Source organism: Melanotaenia boesemani, chromosome 22, assembly GCF_017639745.1.
Source record: "Melanotaenia boesemani isolate fMelBoe1 chromosome 22, fMelBoe1.pri, whole genome shotgun sequence".
Lineage (NCBI taxonomy): Eukaryota > Metazoa > Chordata > Actinopteri > Atheriniformes > Melanotaeniidae > Melanotaenia > Melanotaenia boesemani.
The window spans coordinates 28,120,280-28,143,457 of NC_055703.1; the positions used below are offsets into that span (position 1 = coordinate 28,120,280).

At 43.1% G+C, this 23,178-nt stretch overlaps 1 protein-coding gene across 6 annotated transcripts in view; it reads left to right on the forward strand.

The window, feature by feature from the left end:
* Nucleotides 1-23,178, forward strand: part of col12a1b (collagen, type XII, alpha 1b) — a 182,808-nt gene that overhangs the window by 47,683 nt on the left and 111,947 nt on the right. For all 6 annotated transcript variants that reach the window (XM_041976517.1, XM_041976512.1, XM_041976515.1 and 3 more), the window contains 9 exons: nucleotides 1,713-1,862; nucleotides 1,978-2,097; nucleotides 7,031-7,195; nucleotides 7,272-7,418; nucleotides 9,530-9,672; nucleotides 14,960-15,089; nucleotides 18,263-18,408; nucleotides 21,742-21,871; nucleotides 22,852-22,988. In XM_041976517.1, coding sequence (XP_041832451.1) covers nucleotides 1,713-1,862; nucleotides 1,978-2,097; nucleotides 7,031-7,195; nucleotides 7,272-7,418; nucleotides 9,530-9,672; nucleotides 14,960-15,089; nucleotides 18,263-18,408; nucleotides 21,742-21,871; nucleotides 22,852-22,988 — 1,268 coding nt within the window. The remainder of the gene's footprint in view (nucleotides 1-1,712; nucleotides 1,863-1,977; nucleotides 2,098-7,030; nucleotides 7,196-7,271; nucleotides 7,419-9,529; nucleotides 9,673-14,959; nucleotides 15,090-18,262; nucleotides 18,409-21,741; nucleotides 21,872-22,851; nucleotides 22,989-23,178) is intronic.

The following is a 23,178-nucleotide window of genomic DNA, read 5'->3' on the forward strand; positions in this document are numbered from 1 at the left end:
CATTTTTTTTTTACCAGTTGTTGCTATGTTTCTTCTTCTACGTTTTTTGCCGGTTGTTGCTATGTTTCTTCTTCTACGATTTTTACCGGTTGTTGCTATGTTTCTTCTTCTACGTTTCAACATTTGTCCGGCTTGGAGGACTAGATTGTAAATGAGTTGCTGGACAGCATCGTCATGTGTGTGTTGTTCTGTGATTACAGTTTCGGAGCACACCCCACACAGTACGGTCAAAACTGATTTTTTTATCTTCACGTGTGAGGTCTTAGATAAAACATCTGACAAGATTAAAAAAATCGTTACGTGTGTACCAGGCTTTAGAATTGATCAGTCAGCCATTCAAACATGATGTATTTATGATGTTTCAAATTAATAGAAAGCTCTAGTTTGGTTTCTTTTCCTTTTTTGAATGTTGAATCTGCAATCCAACCCTGATTTATCATCACCTCTACCCACATGACCAAAGAGGGCTGAAATTAAAAGCTGAGACCTTAAAGTAGTTAAGACACATTTCGAGTTGGGCTGGATGGACGGATGGTCGGTCGGATGGATGCAGGGACTATTATCTGTTAAAATACTGTGGCTATAAAAAGAGTTCTTGTGAAATTCAGTCCATCCATCCGTCTGTCCTCTTATCTAGGGGTGGGACGTGGCAGCAGTGTAATCAGGGCAGGCCAGACTTATCTTCATCCAGCTCGTCCAGGGCAATTCTGGCATGTTAAACAGGATACGGTTTGTACGATACGGTTTGATATGTTTTGGTATAATATGGTGAGATATGATATATCTAATTGTCCCGTAAGGAAATGTGTCTTTGGTTTCATGGGAACTTTGAACAGTTTGAGAGACCTCATCGCCATCAGAAGAATAGCACTCATAACGTGTCTGGATCTTCTGCAGTCAGAACTTCACTAATGTAAATCTGACACCAAAAACAAACCCATCTGCTCCTCTTTGCTGCCAGACTCTTCTAAATGAGTGAAAAACGGTTCCATTTCAAGGTTTGAGGCTTCAGAGCTGGCCTGGGTGCAAAAATAACAGAAATTCAGAGTTTCTGCAGCTTTCTGCAGGATGTCAGTGATTTATATGCCCCGGTTGGCCAGGGCCGGCTATTTATCTGCTTCTGCTCAGATACACTGGATCTCGCCCTCATCTGCAGCGTATTAGATGCCACTTAAAGTTACCTCTGTTGTGATTAATGAATGCTGGCAGACCGCAGCTGTTTCTGCATCCTGCTTAAAGGAATAAAAGCAGTTTACTGTTTTCTAACCTGTTTGCAGTTGCTCACACAGGCGTCTCTGAGGCTGTCGTCCTCTAGACGAGGGCCAACAGATCTGTTTCAGTCCTGCAGGTGCTTGGAGCAGGAACGTGCTGCACCTTCAGGGGAAGGAGGTGTTTATCTGCTGCTGGAGGAGGAGGAGAAGGAGGAGGAGGGTCATCTGAAAGCCTGGAAAAGTCGAAATTACTCGCTGTCCTGGAGGAGAGAATAATCTAAAAATGTTCTGAATGTGATGATTTGTATGAAACTGTAAAACTACTGGCTGTATGACAATGTTGTTCCTCAGCTCTTCCTCTTTCTGATGTTTCCACAGTTTCTCTTTTTCACTCTTTTCTAACACAACCTTAACTGAACACTGAGCAGACGCTGCTTGGGGGATGCGGGGGTCTGTTGTGGTGTTGATGTCCCTCTAACCCCCCACCCGGTCTCCCTGCAGACACTCAGTGTAAGACCAGCGCAAAGGCGGACATTGTGCTGCTGGTCGACGGCTCCTGGAGCATCGGTCGCATCAACTTCAAAACCATCCGCAACTTTATTGGTCGTATGGTCAGCGTGTTCGACATCGGCGTGGACAGAGTGCAGATCGGTAATATTTCTCATGTTTCTGCGTGAAGGTGGAGTCAGGATTTATCCTGCTGGTCAGGAGAAACAGAGCTGCCGGCGCTTTCTGCTTAAATATGTTGCTGGTTGTGTTTCTGCAGGTCTGGCTCAGTACAGCGGAGACCCGAAGACCGAGTGGCACCTCAACGCTCATCCAACCAAAGAGTCCCTGATGAACGCTGTCGCCAACCTGCCATATAAAGGAGGAAACACCATGACAGGTGGTCCAGCTGTTCAGAGAAGTTTTATTAGAAAACCAGCAGCTTGCCATGTGTCTGCTGAGCCAGGGGCTGAGTTTTAATCTCACAAAGTTAATGTCTGGTTCATATCTCACTATGAGTTTCTAAACCCTTTTAAAGGATGAGTCAAGTAATGTCTGAGGAGGAACTGTGCTACAGCAGAAGGTAAAAGTGAACCCAAGCAGGTTTCCAGGCGTTTAATAGAGGTGTTACGCAGGTAAATATCTCAGGAAGCCATCGGCTGATGACGATGATGATGATGATGATGATGATGATGGACACCTCTATCAATGGTCAGAGTCCAGAGGATCCAGAGAGAGCCCCACATTCACCTTAGAACCACCATGAGGATCCAGAAAGAAGTGAAGGTCAAGATAGTCTATGATAGGAAGAGAATCCTTCACTATAAAACCTCCTTCGTCTCCATGGAAACCAGCAGGACCTTCATGGTTTATTTCCAGTTTCTTTCACAGTAGACTTCTTGGCCTGAACACATGGTTATCAAACGCATGTATCACCCATGGGATAAAGTTCATTGATAACTTCAACATCTTTTGGAACTGTAAGGAGCGATTCAGACCTGATGGTCTGCATCCAAATCTAACTGGATGCAGATTACTTGGTGCACATTTGCGTTATGCTGTTGGGACGAAAAACCCAAACATGATGTACAGATAAGAGCGAAGGACACAGCAGAGAAGAGATCAACTCCCAGCTCTCCCCCCTCACCAGACCCTCTTCTCCACATCACCCGAGGTCTTCAAAGGATGTCTCTATCCCGGACCGGACCCCAGCGACCACCATCTACCAAGAAATACAGGGCTCCCCCTCCTCCCCCTCCTCATCCTCCTCTTAGATCATCTGTCCTGGCAGAGCAGGGCATGGGAGGAGGTGCAGGAGGTTCACAGAGCAGCAGAATTCACAACAAAGATAGCATCCATGATACGTTCAGGGTCCTTGTTGTAGTTTTGCTACTACTGACAGCTGTTCTGAGATCAAGCCTGGACCCAGTAGGATTCCTGTGTTAGTAAAATAAGGAATCGAACACGGTCAGTTTGTGGGGCGAATGGATCTAATCTGTTAACTGTACCTTGTATAACTCAGAATACAACAGAGACCAGAGTAAACTTCATAAAGCTGCTGTACTTAATGTTAGATCTCTGTCCAACAATCACTGTTAGTTAATGACTTCATCATTTCTCACAGTTTAGATTTTCTTTTTCTGACAGAAACATGGTTAACAGAAGACACAAGTGCTACAGTTCTTAATGAAACACACCCCCTCATTTTAGTTTTATGAATAAATGTGGAAACGGGAGGAAAGGGGGAGGAGAAGCTGCCTTATTTAAAGATTCATTCCAGTGTAAAGAGATTTCATTTGCTGATTTTACTTCTTTTGAATATCTTAGTTTTATTTTAAGGGGCATTCCTAAAATCCTATTTCTAATCATCTACAGACGTCCAGGACACTGTGTGAATTTTATTGATGAATTTTCTGAATTATTGTCGGTTATCTCTACTGATTTTAACCATTTCATCTTAACTGGGGATTTTAACATTCACATAGATAACATGACGGATGGTAATGTCAAGGAATTTTGTTCCATATTGGACATGTTTGGTTTGTGGCAACATGTAAAAGAACCGACCCACATTCGAGGTCACATTCTGGACCTGGTTATTTCAGGGTGTTGATATTTTTTCTGTTGTGGTCACTGACTCGGCCTTGTCTGACCATTTTAGTATTTTGTTTGATTTCCTGATCACTCAGAATGTCCAACCAACCTGCTCCTCGGTTAGGAAGAGGTACATTAATGAAAGAACAAGTGCTAAGTTTGTGGAGGCCATAGCTACGTTACCAACAACCAGAGCAGAGTCAGTTGATGGACTCCTGGATCATTTCAATCTGAAAGTCTTGAATGTAATGGATGCTGTTGCACCGATAAGAATCAAGAGCAACTTTGATCAAACAGAAAACACCATGGAGAAACACCACTGTGGTTACCAGCCTAAAAAGAGAAAGCAGAAAAACTGAGTGGAAATGGCGGAAAAATAAACTTCAAATTTAATATGAGCTGTACAAACAAAGCCTGCGTAACTATAACAATGAGCTGTGAAGGCCAGAGAGCTGCATTTATCTGAAATGATTAACAGGAATGTCAACAATTCTCTCTGTTTGCTATGATTGAAAAACTTACTAATCCTCCTATACAGATAAGCCCAGAGCTCCTTTCCACTGAGAAATAAAACCAATTTACCAACTTTTTTAGCCAAAACATTAAAACAATTAGGCAAAATATTAATTCCACACAGTCACACAAGAAAACTAGTCTGTGTCTAAAACCCGGAAATAATTCTGATGTCATGTCGCAATTTAAAATGGTGAATTTAAAAGTCCTACAAGAAACAGTTTGGCATTTGAAATCAACAACATGCACTCTGGACATGATACCATCCGACTTTTTAAAACCAGTTTTTACCTCAGTAGAAAGTGGTCTCCTACTGATAGTTAACAGCTCACTGGCATCAGGCATTTTACCCAAGTCAGTAAAGATAGCTGCTATTAAGCCTCCTAAAGAAAAGGACTCTAGACGCCTCTATAACGAACAACTATAGACCGTCTCTAACCTCTTTTATTTCCAAGATCATCGAGAAAGTTGTATTTCGCCAGCTTCATGACTTTTTAAATGAAAGTGGAAATCTTGATAAATTTCAGTCCGGCTTCCGACCTCATCACAGCCCTGAAACAGCTCTGGTCACAGTGTTAAATGACATTAGGTTGAATACTGGTTCTGGTCTAGTATCAGTCCTGGTTCTGGTCTAGTACTAGTCTTGGTTCTGGTCTAGTACTAGTCCTGGTTCTGGTCTAGTACTAGTCGTGGTTCTGGTCTAGTACTAGTCCTGGTTTTTGGTCAAATATCAGTCCTGGTTCTGGTCCAGTATCAGTCCTGGTTCTGGTCTAGTACTAGTCCTGGTTTGTGGTCAAATATCAGTCCTGGTTCTGGTCTAGTACTAGTCCTGGTTTTTGGTCAAATATCAGTCCTGGTTCTGGTCCAGAATCAGTCCTGGTTCTGGTCTAGTACTAGTCCTGGTTTTTGGTCAAATATCAGTCCTGGTTTTTGGTCAAGTATCAGTCCAGGTTCTGGTCTAGTACTAGTCCTGGTTTTTGGTCCAGTATCAGTCCTGGTTCTGGTCTAGTACTAGTCCTGGTTTTTGGTCTAGTATCAGTCCTGGTTCTGTTGGATCTCAGTGCTGCGTTTGATCCTGTAGATCACAGAATCCTGTTTTCAAGCTGGAAAACTGGGTTGGACTTTCTGGAGCGGTCCTTAACTGGTTCAGGTCCTATTTAGAAGGCCGGAGTTATTTAGTTACGATCGGCAGCTATGAATCCGAGCGAGTGGCCATGACTTGTGGAGTCCCCCAGGGGTCAGTCCTTGGACCTCTTCTGTTCAACTTGTATCTGCTCCCTTTGGGTCAAATATTACAGAACTATAGTATTAATTATCAAAGTTATGCTGATGATACACAACTTTATGTGTCTCTGTCAACAGATGACTGCAGTCCAATAGACTTAATGTGTCAGAGTCTGGAGCAAACATATTTATACTGGTTTCCAGTTTATACTGGTTTCTAGTTTATACTGGTTTCCAGTCAGTCACAGAATAGATTTTAAAACCCTTCTGATGGTTTACATCCCAGAACGGTTTAGGCCCAGAATTCATCTGTTATATGTTCAGAGAATATAACCCTAGCAGAGCTCTTAGATCCAAAGACTCTGGTCAACTAGTCCAGACCAGAGTCCAGACCAGAGACCAGACCAGAGTCCATACTAAACATGGAGAAGCAGCATTTAGCTGTTATGCTGCTAACAAATGGAACAAACTGCCAGTGGAGATTAAACTTTCACCAAATGTAGACATTTTTAAATCCAGGTTCAAAACATTTCTCTTGCACCTATGCATGAAATCTGCATGTTAGCTTTTTAAATTATCTTGCTTTTAATCATTTTAATGTAATTTATTATTTTATTGTGATTATGTGTTAATGCCTTTTACTATTTCTAAATATCTGTAATGTCTTTGTTTTATGTAAAGCACTTTGAATTGTCCTGTACATGAAATGTGCTGTACAAATAAACTGCCTTGCCTTGCCTTCAAAGGCAGAATCATAGGAGAACACGTTAGCAGAGTTTTTAGAGCTGGAATCAGGAACAGCAAGACCTGGTTTCTAAAGTGGACAGAGCTGTTCTCCTGGTTTCTACATTCCCAGATAACTGCTGGGGTCTGAACTGTTTGGTTTGGATGTCGATGCCTGGTAGAGCCTTTTAGCTGAGTTTCCCATCATGTTGCTATGCTATATGTTAGCATTGCTGCTTTCTGCTAGTCATGTTGCTATGCTACATGTTAGCATTGCTGCTTCCAGCTAGTCATGTTGCTATGCTACATGTTAGCATTGCTGCTTCCTGCTAGTCATGTTGCTATGCTACATGTTAGCATTGCTGCTTCCTGCTAGTCATGTTGCGTTGCTATGCTATATGTTAGCATTGCTGCTTTCTGCTGGTCATGTTGCTATGCTACATGTTAGCATTGCTGCTTCCTGCTAGTCATGTTGCTATGCTACATGTTAGCATTGCTGTTTCCTGCTAGTCATGTTGCTATGCTACATGTTAGCATTGCTGCTTCCTGCTAGTCATGTTGCTATGCTACATGCTAGCATTGCTGCTTCCTGCTAGTCATGTTGCTATGCTACATGTTAGCATTGCTGTTTCCTGCTAGTCATGTTGCTATGCTACATGTTAGCATTGCTGCTTCCTGCTGTCTGCTAACATCTGCTGGACTGTAGGATCTCGTGGTGCCTCCCTGTACAGGAGGGTGTGATGATGACGAGGTTAACCCTCCTCATTCTTGTTGGACAGGAATGGCTCTGAACTACATCCTTCAAAATAACTTTAAGATCAATGTGGGGATGCGTCCAGACTCTCGCAAGATTGGAGTCCTGATCACCGATGGAAAGTCTCAGGATGACATCATCTCAAACTCCCAGAAGCTGAGAGACAGCGGCATCGAGCTGTACGCCATCGGTAAGCACCCACTCCACCACATGGCACCTCCATCCTCCTTTCTAACGTCTATAATTCCGGTTCATCTTCCTTTCAGGCGTGAAGAACGCTGACGAGAACGAGCTGAGGTCCATTGCCTCTGACCCGGATGAGATTCACATGTACAATGTGGAGGATTTCCGCTTCCTGTTGGACATCGTTGACGATCTGACTGTCAACCTGTGCAACAGCGTCAAAGGTCCAGGTAGGAGTGGATCTTCAGTCACCAGTTCAGCTTGTGTCTAAACGATTCTGCAGAGGTTTTTATGGAAAGAGGACAAATAAGAACTCATGAGAAACAGCAGGAAATAGAAGGATAATTTATTTCTACTTGCTTCTATTGACCAGATTTATGCTATAGAAAAGGAGCCTAACTTGGCTTAGACTTGAATCTGCTAAGCCATGATGTTTAAACATCCGTGTTGGATCTGGTCTGCCACTCGCAGCTGTGCAGGATATTTACTTTGCCGGACTCAGCTTTACACCTTGTAGTAATTACTGCTGCTTGGAGTGAGATGGAAACTCTGCAGCTTCTAAAGTTCTGCTTTTCCGGAATTTACCAAGCCACAGTTTTAAAGACTGACAACCGTAAATTTTTAGCTTTTACTGCCAGCTTTGAGCTGCTTTTACGGGTCCTCCAGGGTAGAAAGATGCTCAACATAAAGCCTTAGTCTCAGCAGGCTGAAGGATGAAAATGCCAACGGCTTAATCCTGCCTGGAGTCAGAGAAGCAGGAGATGAACCCGACTTGGCTGCAGAGATGAAAGCAGAGATAAATTCGTACGAATATGTAGCTCAATCCTTCTGACAGCCTCTAATAGTCCAGCCCGTGAAAGGATGCTGGGACCCAGATCCAAGCATCTGGTGCAAAGTGTTGCGTTGGAAGGGTTGTGTGTCTGTAAATGGGTTTTAGGAACATATGAGTCAGGGATGTCAAACATACGGCCCGGGGCCCAAAGTCTGCTCAGTTGGTCCAATCTGACCCGCGGAAATAATAATTATTACATGAAAGGTATTAACTGCAAAATTCTAATGAAAGTAACTAGTATTCTAAATAAAGTAATATTGTAATAGAAGTAACTGATTCTAAAAATGTTTTTTATATATTTATAACATATATATGTGTATATATATATATATATATATATATATATATATATATATATATATATATATATATATATATATATATATATATATATATATGATGGGTGTATATGTATTCGTCACCACTGTCAGTAACTACAGCAGTAGCTACAGCCAGGCAACGCTACACTACAGTACTACAACAGGTGCGTTTATAACGATGTAGTAAAGTTAAGAGTGACTCAGCATGTCTCCAGTTTTAGTTTAACTCTGTTTTCCATGTCATGATAGCGACCCGTGCTTCGTCACGTCGGTCATGCTTTTTAATTATGTTGTAGTGCTACAGTTAGCACTAGCTTAAGTTACCCCCTCTGTTTAAGTTAGCAATAACATTGCTGTGGTTATGCTAAGCTAGCATAGCGTTAGCTAACAGCTTAAAGCCGGTAACTGCAGAAATAAGGCAGGTGTAGAAATGAGAGCCCAGAACGAGGTCCGTCCCTCCATAAGCTGTGTGTTGAGACGTGTTTCAGGAGAGTGGATGTGAAGCAGAGAGGAGGGAAGTTAAAATGGAGAACATTACTCTGTCAGCAGCTACGTCAGGATGTCCCTCCTACTGTTACTGGTCAGAAACTTCTAGAATGGGACTCAGGCTGCAGCAGCAGCTCGCTGTGGTGTTGTGGAGGAACATGGGTTCCAGACTATCTGGGACCATTAAAAATGCAGCTCTGTTAAAGACGACACGTTTTACATCTGACAAAATCTCTGGTTTTATTTTGGTTCATATGAGTCACGAAAAAAAATGGAGAAGTGAAAATGTGATTTCAGGTTGGAGGGGATCAGAGGGCTGCATAGTGTTCTACCGGCAGCTTCACTCCTTATATTATTTATAACGAGAATACAGCTGTGGTTTAAATCTGCAGATAATTCGTTGGTACAGCTGGAAGCTATATTAATGCGCCGTAGAAAGAAACATTCACAACACACATTTAAAATAAATTAAATAACTTAATCGGCTGATTAATCGGTTATTGGAGTCATTTTCTGCCAATATAAGAATCTGCCCAGCCTCAAATAATCCCTGTTGGTCGGGCTCCGCTTTAGGTTATTATTCTGTCGTGCTACTGGGGCACCCCACCGGAGACCACGTGCATGTCTGTGAAACCTGGACACGCCAGCCTTTTGATGGCTGGATTTGCAGCTGGTTCCCAACGTCTCATTTTCTCTGTTTCAGACGCTGAGCTGAAGCCGCCGACCAACCTGGTTACATCCGAGGTGACCCACCACTCCTTCCGAGCCAGCTGGACAGCGCCCGATGACCCCGTGGACAAGTACCGCGTGACCTACATGATGGCGGCTGGGGGACCCACCCCGGAGGTGAGACGTCTGGAGGATGCAGCCACAAAACCTGGCCTTCCTCAGGGCTCTAAATTCACTTCTTTTCATCACCAGCCCATCATATTTAATCATTCATGTTTCTTTATTGTGTTTTTTCTCTTTTTTTTTAAATAAAAATAGTGAACATCGTTCTCTCAACGTTTGCTTTTCCAGTGAAGTAACTTAGCAACCGGTAACTAAGCAGCCCGGTTGTTTACTTCCTGTCTCAGGTTTGAGCTTTTCTTCTTCATGTCTCCTTTCAGCTGCACCTTGTTGAGGCACACAGGCAATGCAGGGATGACACGTCCTAGAACCACGACGTCCTAGAACCACGACGTCCTGGAACCACGACGTCCTGGAACCACGACGTCCTGGGACCACGACGTCCTGGGACCACGACGTCCTGGGACCACGACGTCCTGGGACCACGACGTCCTGGGACCACGACGTCCTGGAACCACGACGTCTTGGAACCACGACTTCCTGAAACCGTATTTATACAGGGATTAAAAGCTGCTACAGACTGGTTTATACTGGGATTAAAAGCTGTTACAGACTGGTTTATACTGGGATTAAAAGCTGCTACAGACTGGTTCATACTGGGATTAAAAGCTGTTACAGACTGGTTTATACTGGGATTAAAAGCTGCTACACACTGGTTTATACTGGGATTAAAAGCTGCTACAGACTGGTTCATACTGGGATTAAAAGCTGCTACAGACTGGTTCACACTGGGATTAAAAGATGCTACACACTGGTTTATACTGGGATTAAAAGCTGCTACAGACTGGTTTATACTGGGATTAAAAGCTGTTACAGACTGGTTTATACTGGGATTAAAAGCCGCTACAGACTGGTTTATACTGGGATTAAAAGCCGCTACAGACTGGTTTATACTGGGATTAAAAGCTGCTACAGACTGGTTTATACTGGGATTAAAAGCTGCTACAGACTGGTTTATACTGGGATTAAACGCTGCTACAGACTGGTTTATACTTGGATTAAAAGCTGTTACAGACTGGTTTATACTGGGATTACAAGCCTCTACAGACTGGTTTATACTGGGATTAAAAGCTGTTACAGACTGGTTTATACTGGGATTAAAAGCTGCTACAGACTGGTTTATACTGGGATTAAAAGCCGCTACAGACTGGTTTATACTGGGATTAAAAGCTGCTACACACTGGTTTATACTGGGATTAAAAGCTGCTACAGACTGGTTCATACTGGGATTAAAAGCTGCTACAGACTGGTTTATACTGGGATTAAAAGCTGCTACACACTGGTTCATACTGGGATTAAAAGCTGTTACAGACTGGTTTATACTGGGATTAAAAGCCGCTACAGACTGGTTTAAACTGGGATTAAAAGCTGCTACAGACTGGTTCATACTGGGATTAAAAGCTGTTACACACTGGTTTATACTGGGATTAAAAGCTGCTACAGACTGGTTTATACTGGGATTAAAAGCTGCTACAGACTGGTTTATACTGGGATTAAAAGCTGCTACAGACTGGTTTATACTGGGATTAAAAGCTGCTACAGACTGGTTTATACTGGGATTAAAAGCTGTTACACACTGGTTTATACTGGGATTAAAAGCTGCTACAGACTGGTTTATACTGGGATTAAAAGCTGCTACAGACTGGTTTATACTGGGATTAAAAGCTGCTACAGACTGGTTTATACTGGGATTAAAAGCTGCTACAGACTGGTTTATACTGGGATTAAAAGCTGCTACAGACTGGTTCATACTGGTATTAAAAGCTGCTTCAGACTGGTTTATACTGGGATTAAAAGCTGCTACACACTGGTTTATACTGGGATTAAAAGCTGTTACAGACTGGTTTATACTGGGATTAAAAGCTGTTACAGACTGGTTTATACTGGGATTAAAAGCTGTTACAGACTGGTTTATACTGGGATTAAAAGCTGCTACAGACTGGTTTATACTGGGATTAAAAGCTGCTACAGACTGGTTTATACTGGGATTAAAAGCTGCTACAGACTGGTTTATACTGGGATTAAAAGCTGCTACAGACTGGTTTATACTGGGATTAAAAGCTGTTACACACTGGTTTATACTGGGATTAAAAGCTGCTACAGACTGGTTTATACTGGGATTAAAAGCTGCTACAGACTGGTTTATACTGGGATTAAAAGCTGCTACAGACTGGTTTATACTGGGATTAAAAGCTGCTACAGACTGGTTTATACTGGGATTAAAAGCTGCTACAGACTGGTTCATACTGGTATTAAAAGCTGCTTCAGACTGGTTTATACTGGGATTAAAAGCTGCTACACACTGGTTTATACTGGGATTAAAAGCTGTTACAGACTGGTTTATACTGGGATTAAAAGCTGTTACAGACTGGTTTATACTGGGATTAAAAGCTGTTACAGACTGGTTTATACTGGGATTAAAAGCTGCTACAGACTGGTTTATACTGGGGTTAAAAGCCGCTACAGACTGGTTTATACTGGGATTAAAAGCTGCTACAGACTGGTTTATACTGGGATTAAAAGCTGTTACAGACTGGTTTATACTGGGATTAAAAGCTGCTACAGACTGGTTTATCCTGGGATTAAAAGCTGCTACAGACTGGTTTATACTGGGATTAAAAGCTGCTACAGACTGGTTTATACTGGGATTAAAAGCTGTTACAGACTGGTTTATACTGGGATTAAAAGCTGTTACAGACTGGTTTATACTGGGATTAAAAGCTGCTACAGACTGGTTTATACTGGGATTAAAAGCTGCTACAGACTGGTTTATACTGGGATTAAAAGCTGCTACAGACTGGTTTATACTGGGATTAAAAGATGCTACAGACTGGTTTATACTGGGATTAAAAGCTGCTACAGACTGGTTTATCCTGGGATTAAAAGCTGCTACAGACTGGTTTATACTGGGATTAAAAGATGCTACAGACTGGTTTATACTGGGATTAAAAGCTGCTACAGACTGGTTTATACTGGGATTAAAAGCTGTTACAGACTGGTTTATACTGGGATTAAAAGCTGCTACAGACTGGTTTATACTGGGATTAAAAGCTGCTACAGACTGGTTTATACTGGGATTAAAAGCTGCTACAGACTGGTTTATACTGGGATTAAAAGCTGCTACAGACTGGTTTATACTGGGGTTAAAAGCTGCTACAGACTGGTTTATACTGGGATTAAAAGCTGTTACAGACTGGTTTATACTGGGATTAAAAGCTGTTACAGACTGGTTTATACTGGGATTAAAAGCTGCTACAGACTGGTTTATACTGGGGTTAAAAGCTGCTACAGACTGGTTTATACTGGGATTAAAAGCTGTTACAGACTGGTTTATACTGGGATTAAAAGCTGCTACAGACTGGTTTATACTGGGATTAAAAGCTGCTACAGACTGGTTTATACTGGGATTAAAAGCTGCTACAGACTGGTTTATACTGGGATTAAAAGCTGTTACAGACTGGTTTATACTGGGATTAAAAGCTGTGTGAGGAAGCAGCATCAGCAGGTTGGTTTGGAGGGATTTTTTTCTTGATGACGGACTTGAAACGAGCGTTTTGACCTCGTTTTCAGGATGTCTCTCCCTTTAATCCTCCTGCTTAATGTTCAGGTGTTTTGAGGCCTGTTGCCAGCTCCCAGGACCGTTTGGTGAACATGAGTTTAGTTTCTGGTTAACCTCCCATCAGCTCTGGGCTGTTCCATCCACAGACTGTGTGATGGTCATCCGGCTTGTCTGAAACCCTCCACGGCCTCGCTCTCTCTCATGTGTGCATGACCATCCATGCAGGAGATGCATGATGTCTATGTAACGACTGTTTGCTGCAGGTCTTATCTGCTGAGATTTACAACTAGTTGAACAAGAGAGAATTCCTGAGTTACGAGCAGCCAGTAAACGGGAGGGTCGGCACTGTGTTCAGGGCTCTGCCAGGAGGGGAAGAAACATGCCGGGAGTTTACCAGCATGTTTGTGTCACTCCTATAGACTCTGAGGAGTTGTCCAGATGACTGAGCCAGACATGTAAAGGTGGACTGAGAACCGAACCAGAACAGGAGGAGCATTTAAAGCGTTTGTTTGCAGTGGCTGATGACCAAGAGTCTGTACATGCACACAACAACATGGAAAAACTGGTTCCCTGGAAAGGATCCAGCCTCCAGATGTGGCCTCTTCGCTCTCTAAACCCTCTTCATTATAAACCAGTGGGTTCTCGGCTTTGTCCACAGTCCCACACTTTGTGTTTCTGGTTGTAAACAAGTTTTTATTCCCCTTCAATCTGTTTGACATCTCTAAGCCAATCATCACGAGGCCGATTAATTCTGCCTCCTGTCTGAGTGCATCTCCACCACTAGCTGGGCTGGACATAGAACCCTGGTCTCTACGCAAAGCCGGGACGTGAGAGGTTACTACAGGACACGTGTTGCTGTGTCAGAGTAAACGCACCTAGAACACAGAACATGTAAACTCTGGAGTTACCCAGGAATGAGTAAAGTCGTCCTGGGAGGCATAGGAGAACAAGCCAGAGCAAACCAGCAAACCTAGGACCTGGTTTCTGGTTCTGGCTGCTTGCTCCAGTGTTTCTGTCCCACCGTGGGGAGACAGACGTGTCTGGAACCAGCAGAGTCTCTGCTGTCATGTGACTCCTGGATTGTGTGGAGAAATGATCAGAAGCTCTAACGTGGACAGAGATGTCCTCATGGTTTTCTGCTTGGGGTCTGAACTGTGTTTGGTTTGATTGCTGATGCTTGGTGGAGTCTTTTAGTTGAGTTTCTCCGTTCGTGTTGCTATGCTACATGCTAGCATCACTGCTTCCCGCTGTCTGCAAACATCTGCTGGACTGTAGCATCTCATGCTAAGTCTGTACAGGCGGGTCTGGTCAGGAACGAGCAGAAAGTTTTACAGGACTTTTTAGTTTTCATTTCCCTCTGCTAGTCGAGTACAAACTGTTCAGTCAGATTTTTGTCTGGTTTTACAGAGCTGGGCCAGTAATCTGTCTTTAAGATCCAGATGTGGCTGATGGTGGGACTGCTGGGATGTCTGTGTGTGACCTGTTTGATAAGTGATGAAGCAAACTGGAGAAGACGCCTGAAACCGGTGCAGGAGTTTGAACCAGTGACTCGGTTTGGTTGGTTGGTTGATTGATTGATTGATTGATTGATTGATTGATTGATTGATTGATTGATTGATTGATTGATGGATTGGATGCAGGAGTCTTCAGTTTGCAGCCAGTGAACCTCCTGACGAGCTGGGGCGTTAACTGGTCAGGGTGGTAACCAGTCCTTCTTGCTTTCAGCTGCTGGTGGAGGGGACGGTGATCACCGTGGTGCTGCAGAAGCTGACCCCCCTCACCGAGTACCTGGTGAACGTCTACAGCCTGGTGGGGGAGGACAGCAGCGAGCCTCTGAAGGGCACAGAGACCACCTGTGAGTGCTTCCTCTTCCTCTCTGCCCCCCTGATGGTCTCTGACGGGCTTTAGGAACAAATTCATTCCCACATGTGTCTTGTTGAATCTGCACACTGTGAAACAGTTAATTTTATGTTGTACATGACAAAAAGTGAGAAAATCTCCTGAAATGGAACATTTTTTACCGATAAACTGGCTACATGCCATCTATTCCAAACTCAGACCATAAAACCAGCTTCACTGTGAAACTGCGGTTGAGTCCCGGCAGACTGCAAGCATTAAACAAAAACCATGACATAATACCACCTCACCTCCATAAAAGTTGTGAATCTGCTAAATAAAATCAGAATGCAATGATTTCCATATCTCATCAAGCCACATTTTCTTCCCAGTAGAAGATAAAGAGCATATCGGACACATCGGTGGTGGTCCTGGTAAAACCATCGGCCCTGAAATCGCTGCAAGTCGGCGTCCACGAAGAACCTTGAAACAAGCTAATTCCAGGTGTACAAAGTTATGAAAATGATGAATGTTATGATTTTCTGGGATGTAGAAAACGTGGAGAGCTTTTTTGAGAAGTGACCAGCTGGTCTTATTGGCTTAAAGTTCTGTCAAATAATTTTAACAAGTTCAGCCATTAAATTCTACTTCCTCTCGTCTAAGTCAAACATCTGAACATCACATGACTTCTGGGTGCTTTGGAAGAATTAAAGATGCATTTTGGACGTTTTCAGAGTAAAAAGGACATCATCATCAGCGTACATTAAAACTGGGGCTGTGAAGTTATTCAACCTTTTAGTCTTTTAATCACAGGATAGCTGTGGATTAAACGGGTGCTAATGTTAGCTAGGTGTTAGACCTGAAATTGCATCCTCAGCAACTGCAGGCTTGATTTTGGGCTCGTCTTCCTGCTCCGTCTGCTAACGACACTTTGATTGATTGATCCAGCTGTTTTTCTCTTTCTCAAACTTCCATCTAAAGGACTGATGGATTTTTCTGATTCTTCCATCCAGCTCCAACAGACATGTAGATGCAACAACTTCTTCTTCTCCTACCTCCTCTACTACTTACACGTCATCATCTTCTACTTCTACATTTTCTGCTGCTTCTTCTACTGCTACTCATTCTTGTACTATCTCTTCTTCTATTTCTTTTATTTCTTCTTTTTCTACCTCAACAACTTGTTTGTCTCCTTTGTGTTTTTCTTCTGTATCATCTTGGTGGTGACCAACGATTTGGTACATCACCGCCACCACTGATAAGAAGCCTGGACCAGCTGTCAGTTGGGCTGTTCGGTTCACCGCTGCGACCAGGCACCTTCATGCCCAAAACCAGCTTCTCTCATTGAGAGGATGGCATCTGTGATAACCTTGTTTATACATGAATTAAATGAAAAACAACGCATTAATTCCACAGATTAAGCTCTTTGTGTTAACATGTTAATTGTGACAGTCTTAATTCAAACATTAACATGCTGACAAATATCAGGTAAAACAGTATAAAGAGTAAATAAGTGGTCCAGGAATAGAACCATGAGGGACTCCAACAGAACAACCAAAGTCAGGAGGTTTGCTGTCATTAATACGAACACATCACTTTCTATTTGAAACGAATTCATCTGGAGAAAAGGTTCTTGAAAAGCTTTACCTCTCTGAGCTTCTTCATCCCTTCTCGCCTTCTCGACCCTGGGGTCAGCTGACCAGCTGGTCCTGCAGGGTCCAGGTCCAGGAGGACCTTCTCTTGTGTTGCTCCACAATAACCTGGCTTTACTCATCGGAGAGGCCCCCTTCTCCGTCCATTTTTAGAACTCGTCTTAAAACCCAGTTTTACTTTCAACCCAGTGAGACTTTTATTTATTTAATTGGTTTATATTGTGTTGGGTTCAGCTGTTCTTATGTTTTTATTTGTATTTATATTAGTTTCAGTTGGTTGCTTTAATAAATAAAGTTATGGGATTAAAATGAGGTAACCTAGATTAAAGAATGTGGTGACAGTCTCATCAGAGACTTTGAGTCTAAAAAGACGCCACCGTCTGTTTTTATGAAGCTAGCGTTGACAGAAAGACACGTGTCAGATTGTGCGGCGTCATGGTGATGAAACCACAGGATGGACATGTCCAAGTGTGAACGCTGAGCCGTCATGGCGTCACGGACAGGCTGCAGCCACAGTTTAAATCCAGCCTCTGATGTAACATCTGGAGCCATCGCCGTAGACGTCGGAACAGTCGCTTGTTTTTATAACGAGGGTGTAAATGTGAGAACAAATAAAACGACAAAGAAGCAAATTAAAACATTGACGACGTTGTTAAATCATGTCCGTTTGTTTAGGGTTCACACAGAGGCTGATAAACGGCGTCTCAACGGTTGTTTTACGGCCCAGTAGGAATCCCACTTTACCCACTAAAGACATCAGCTCGCAGCATTGCATCATGGGACGTTGTAAACAGCTGTCCAATGCTGGACTAATAGAGACGTTGGACAGACATGAAGGCGAATCATCTCCAAACAGAAGAACAGGACATTTTCCACAGAGTAGATCCACGCTGAACTTCCGAACTTTCCCAGGTTCTGACAGAAAACCGGGAACAAGAAATTAGACGTTTTAGAGCTCCAGCGACATTCGGCTGGATTTTCATTCAAAGCTCCGTCAGAACTTAGAAATAAAAGTTTTTATTGATTTAAAGATTCATAAAAAAATCTAAAGTCTCCAGTTTTTATATTTAACATGTTAAATAAGAAAATTTCCCGTCCACTAAAATAAATTAGTTTTGTGGATGCTGATTTTCAGATATTCTGGAGATTTAAGAGGATAAAATAGAATAAAACTTTATTTAAAAAGCACTTTTCAAACAAAGTTCTTTACAAAAATCCATACAAACTATTTTAAAATAGAAATATTCTTCAAAGCACTATTTATACAGTTTATTTTATTTATAATCTAATTTATTTTTCTTAAAAAAATCTATACAAACATAAATCTCAAACACAAAGCAGAAAAAGTCAATTCTTCTGTAATCTTTCAGATTTGGTGGAGAAATCCAGCTGCATGTCATAAACGTTAGAAAATGAAACCGGGCCGGAACCCTGAGGAATGTCTCTGGGAATTCTGATGTTTTCTGGAATATGGTCATCATTCAGGCTGAGAGACGATGTTGTACTGAACCCTTCCTCCCTCCGACTGGTTTTCCTTCAGTGCCGCTGGCAGCCGTGAGGAACATGAAGGTGTATGATGAAGCCCTGAGCAGCATGAGGGTGAGCTGGGACGCCGTCGTCGGTGCGACAGGCTACATGCTGCTGTACAGATCCATCAACGCCACCGAGCCTCAGCTGGACCAGGAGGTAAAGAGTTTGTGTTGAAGTTTGTCCTTTACCAGCCAGTGAAGCTGCTGCTTCTGTTAGGATGCTGAGGTGGAAACCTTTCCAGTTGAACGTGGTCATGGTGTTTGCAGAGGGTCTGATCCCAGTTTGTTCCCAGTCATCATGGTGTTTAAATGGGATTTGTGTTTCCCTTCACTCCCCGCAAAAAGTCTGGCCATCGAACACATTGTTCTTATAGATGATATAAGCTCTTCATCATCCTGTAGGAGCCCTGAATGTTGACAGATATGCATTTAGCCACACGGTCACATGATACACTTAGCCCCACCCACCCAAGTAAAGTGTTCTTCTTTTCACCTAAAATCTGATCACCATAATGAAACTGTTCAGTAAACGTCTCGTTCTTCTTCTAAACACATTCAGTGGAGTCAGTCTGGTGGGCTTAACATTACTTTACTACAACAGTAGCAACAAGCTAACCGCTGTGGCTCTAAGCTGGCTGCTAACATAGATGCTAACATTAGCTTCATATTATGGAGACTAACCTCTCCAGGTGTGTTTTAAGGTGGATGAAGGTTCAGGTTTAGTGTAGTCATTTACATGTGTGCATGAACGGAAATTTGCATTCAGGAGCAGCCGTACAGCAACGCGTCTGACACTACGCTATGTCGCGATGCTACGTCGCGATGCTACGTCGTGATGCTACATCAGTGTTGTGGAGGTCACAGAGAAAATCATGAAATAAAGTTCCACGAGTCTCACATCTAGTCCAAGGTCAAGTCTCAAGTCACTGGAAAACGGATTTAAGTGTGACTTGAGTCCCCATATTTGATGTGAACGCTCATTTTGGTTAAGACCAAAGAACCGAACGCTGGTCTGGTTGGAAACCGGGGATCTCCTGGTTCAGATCAAAGAAGGGAACACCGGTTTTGGTCCTGGCTAATCTATAAGCTGGATTTCCTTCGTCATCCTGCTTCTTTTCGTCTCAGTCAGTGGCCGTTTGGGAATTTCGCCCCCTTGTGGGCAGTTGTTGTAACTCCGTGGAGGTTTGGTCCACTATAGTGATGCGCAGAGGGAAAGCAAAGCAAAGGAAGGTGAGACATTTCTCACCGTTCTCCGTCCCCGGACTTGCTGGTGTGCCCTAATCTACGTCATACCCAGAAAGTGAAGAGGTGACCCCACACCAGACGGGACCACTCACGTAGCTTCCAGATGGAGAGCTGATGAGCCCGTTGCAGAGCAGGAAGTGGACTGGTTCGGTCCAGACCTGCAGAAGCAGACCGTCTGGGTAACGGGAAGGATGACCTCATTGCCTGAAGTCATCGGGATGATATAAACTGAAAGTCTGGATGCCGTTAACCTACAGTTGTGTTCAAAATAATAGCAGTCAGGTTAAAAAATTGAGTTAAGCCCAAAGTCCTTATAATAGTTTTTATTTCCATGCATTGGTAACACTGCACATTATATTCTAAATCAAAACATGAAGAAAAAGCAGACATTTCTTTAATTATGTTACAGAAAATGAAGAAAAATGAACATTGGGCTGTTCAAAAAAATAGCAGTGTCTGCATTTTACTTTACAAACTCAAATATTTACTGTATGAAATGAAAAATATCCAGGATTCAGCATTCCTATGAATCACTAAACTAATATTTAGTTGTATAGCCACAGTTTCTGAGAACCGCTTCACATCTGTGTTGCATGGAGTCAACCAACTTCTGGCATCTGTCAACAGGGATTCCAACCCAGGATAATTTGACAACGTCCCATAATTCCTTTGCATTTCTTGGTTTTGCCTCAGAAACAGCATTTTTAATGTCACCCCACAAGTTTTCTATCGGATTAAGGTCCGGGGATTGGGCTGGCCACTCCATGACTTTAATTTTGTTGTTCTGGAACCAAGCTGCTGCTCGCTTACTGGTGTGTTTGGGGTCGTTGTCTTGTTGAAACACCCATTTCAAGGGCATTTCCTCTTCAGCATAAGGCAACATGACCTCTTCAAGTATTTTGATGTATCCAAACTGATCCATGATCCCTGGTATGCGATAAATAGGCCCGACACCATAGTAAGAGAAACATCCCCAGATCATGATGCTTGCACCACCATGCTTCACTGTCTTCAGAGTGTACTGTGGCTTGAATTCAGTGTTTGGGGGTTGTCTGACAAACTGTCTGCGGCCCTTAGACCCAAAGAGAACAATCTTACTCTCATCCGTCCACAAAATGTTTCTCCATTTCTCTTTTGGCCAGCCAATGTGTTCTTTGGCAAATTGTATCCTCTTCAGCACATGTCTTTTTTGTAACAGTGGGACTTTGCGGGGGCTTCTTGCCGATAGATTAGCTTCACACAGGCGTCTTCTAATTGTCACAGTACTCACAGGTAACTTCAGACTGTCTTTGATCATCCTGGAGCTGATCATTGGCTGAGTTTTCACCATTCTGGCTATTCTTCGATCCACTCGAATGGTAGTCTTCCGTTTTCTTCCACGTGTCTCTGGTTTTGCTTTCCATTTTAAAGCATTGGAGATCATTTTAGCCGAGCAGCCCATCATTTTCTGCACTTCTTTATACGTTTTCCCTTCATTAATCAACTTTTTTATCAAAGTACGCTTTTCTTCTGAACAATGTCTGGAACGACCCATTTTTCTCAGGTTTTCAGAGAGAAATGCATGAGCAACATGTGCTGGCTTCATCCTTAAATAAGGGCCACCTGATTGACACCTGTTTTCAATCACAGATTGAATGACTTCACTAATTGAAATCCACACTGCTATTATTTGGAACAAGCCCCTTTAATTCATTATTCAATTACACAAACTCAGGAGCATGCATATCATGAATGTTGGCTCTGTTGGTTTTCTAAGACCCCACTACAGCAACTGGTAGATTATTTGCCATGCAGTAATATAATTTCTACCAAAAACAGGTTATTCATGTTGGACTGCTATTATTTTGAACACAACTGTACATGTGTAATCATGCAGCAGCAGAAAGTCTGACAGATGATTTCATGTGAGGGGGTCTGTAGTGTGGGAGGGAGGAGATTAACTAGGTTCTAGGTTATTTTACAAAGACTCTGTTAATGGTGTCCCACACCAACTGGGACAACAATGTCTTAATGGACCTCTTCTTGGGAACAAAAGGTCCAAACTGCAAGAAAACGTCTAAAGAAGCCGCGTAAATGTGAAGCTTCTGCCACATGACATCCTTCATGTAGTAAACCACAGCAGAGCTGCTGGTGATGACATTACATGTGTAGCAGGATCCCGTCTGTTCATCAGATGTTGGGAAGTAAACAAGCAGCGCATCACTAATTGTTTCTGCTCTTCCTCCGTCTTTTTCTTCCTCTCCAGATTCGTGTTTCAGGAGATGTGACGAACACCCAGCTGCTGCAGCTGATCCCCAACACGGAGTACTTCATCAGGCTTTTCGCCCTGTATGGTGAAGCTGCCAGCGACGCTCTGGAGGGCAGAGGAGTCACCTGTACGTACCTCCAGTCTGCGGCAGCAGTACTGGGTGTTTAAAGGATATGATTGTATGATTCACACAGGATACATGAGAATAAAATGTTGATGTTTATCTGAATGAGGCAGAGCTCCCTGGAAGCCGATCTTACACGATTCAGTGACAAGTCAGCTAAAAATAGACCACAGCAGTTGAAGCCTTTCTGGTTGGTCACATTTTAAGGAAAATCCAACAAAAATGTCCTAAACTAATCACGTCTGGCTGTATCCTTGTGGCCTTCTGTGGGTCTACATCAGGAGTGTCCAAAATCGGTCCTCGACAGCCGCTGTCCTGCAGGTTTTCAAAGTTTCCTGCTCCAACACACCTGAGTCAGGTTAATAAGACATTGTGCCTGAGTCAGGTGTGTTGGAGCAGGAAACTTTGAAACCTGCAGAATTGTGGCCATCGAGGACGGGAGCTGGACACCCCTAGTCTACATCAATAACCTGGTGTAACGACACATCAGCTGTCGCATTTGACAGGTATTTCATCTTATTAACGAAGCAAACACCTCGACCCTAAAGCAGATCCAAACAGCAGGGTTGTCGTCACACCCACTCTCCCACTCTCACCCAGTTTACCCACTCTAACCCAGATTACCCACTCTAACAGTTTAAAACCTAACTCAATTTACCCACTCTCACCCATTTACCCACTCTCACCCATTTACCCACTCTAACCCAGTTTACCCACTCTAACATAGTTTAAAACCTAACTCAATTTACCCACTCTAACCCTGTTTACCCACTCTCACGCAGTTTACCCACTCTCACCCAGGTTACCCACTCTAACATAGTTTAAACCCTCACGCAGTTTACCCACTCTAACCCAGTTTACCTACTCTCACCCAGTTTAAACACTAACCCAGGAAACAAATGCTCCGAACTTTGTTACTCAGCTTCCTCAGATTTGGATTTATTTCATGATGGGTAAAGTTTTTAAATCCTGTTCTCCTCCAGTGTCCATGCCTCCAGCTGGAGTCCTGAGGATCACCGACGTTACTCACAGCACCATGAGGCTGACCTGGGACGCCGCACCAGGAGCCGTCCGCAAATACATCATCACTTACAAGCCAGAGGAGGGAGAACTGAAAGAGGTAAAGATGCTGCTCTATGATCCACCTCCCTGGTCTCTACGATCCACCTCCCTGGTCTATGATCCACCTTCCTGGTCTCTGTGATCCACCTTCCTGGTCTCTGTGATCCACCTTCCTGGTCTCTGTGATCCACCTTCCTGGCCTCTATGATCCACCTCCCTGGTCTCTATGATGCACCTTCCTGGTCTCT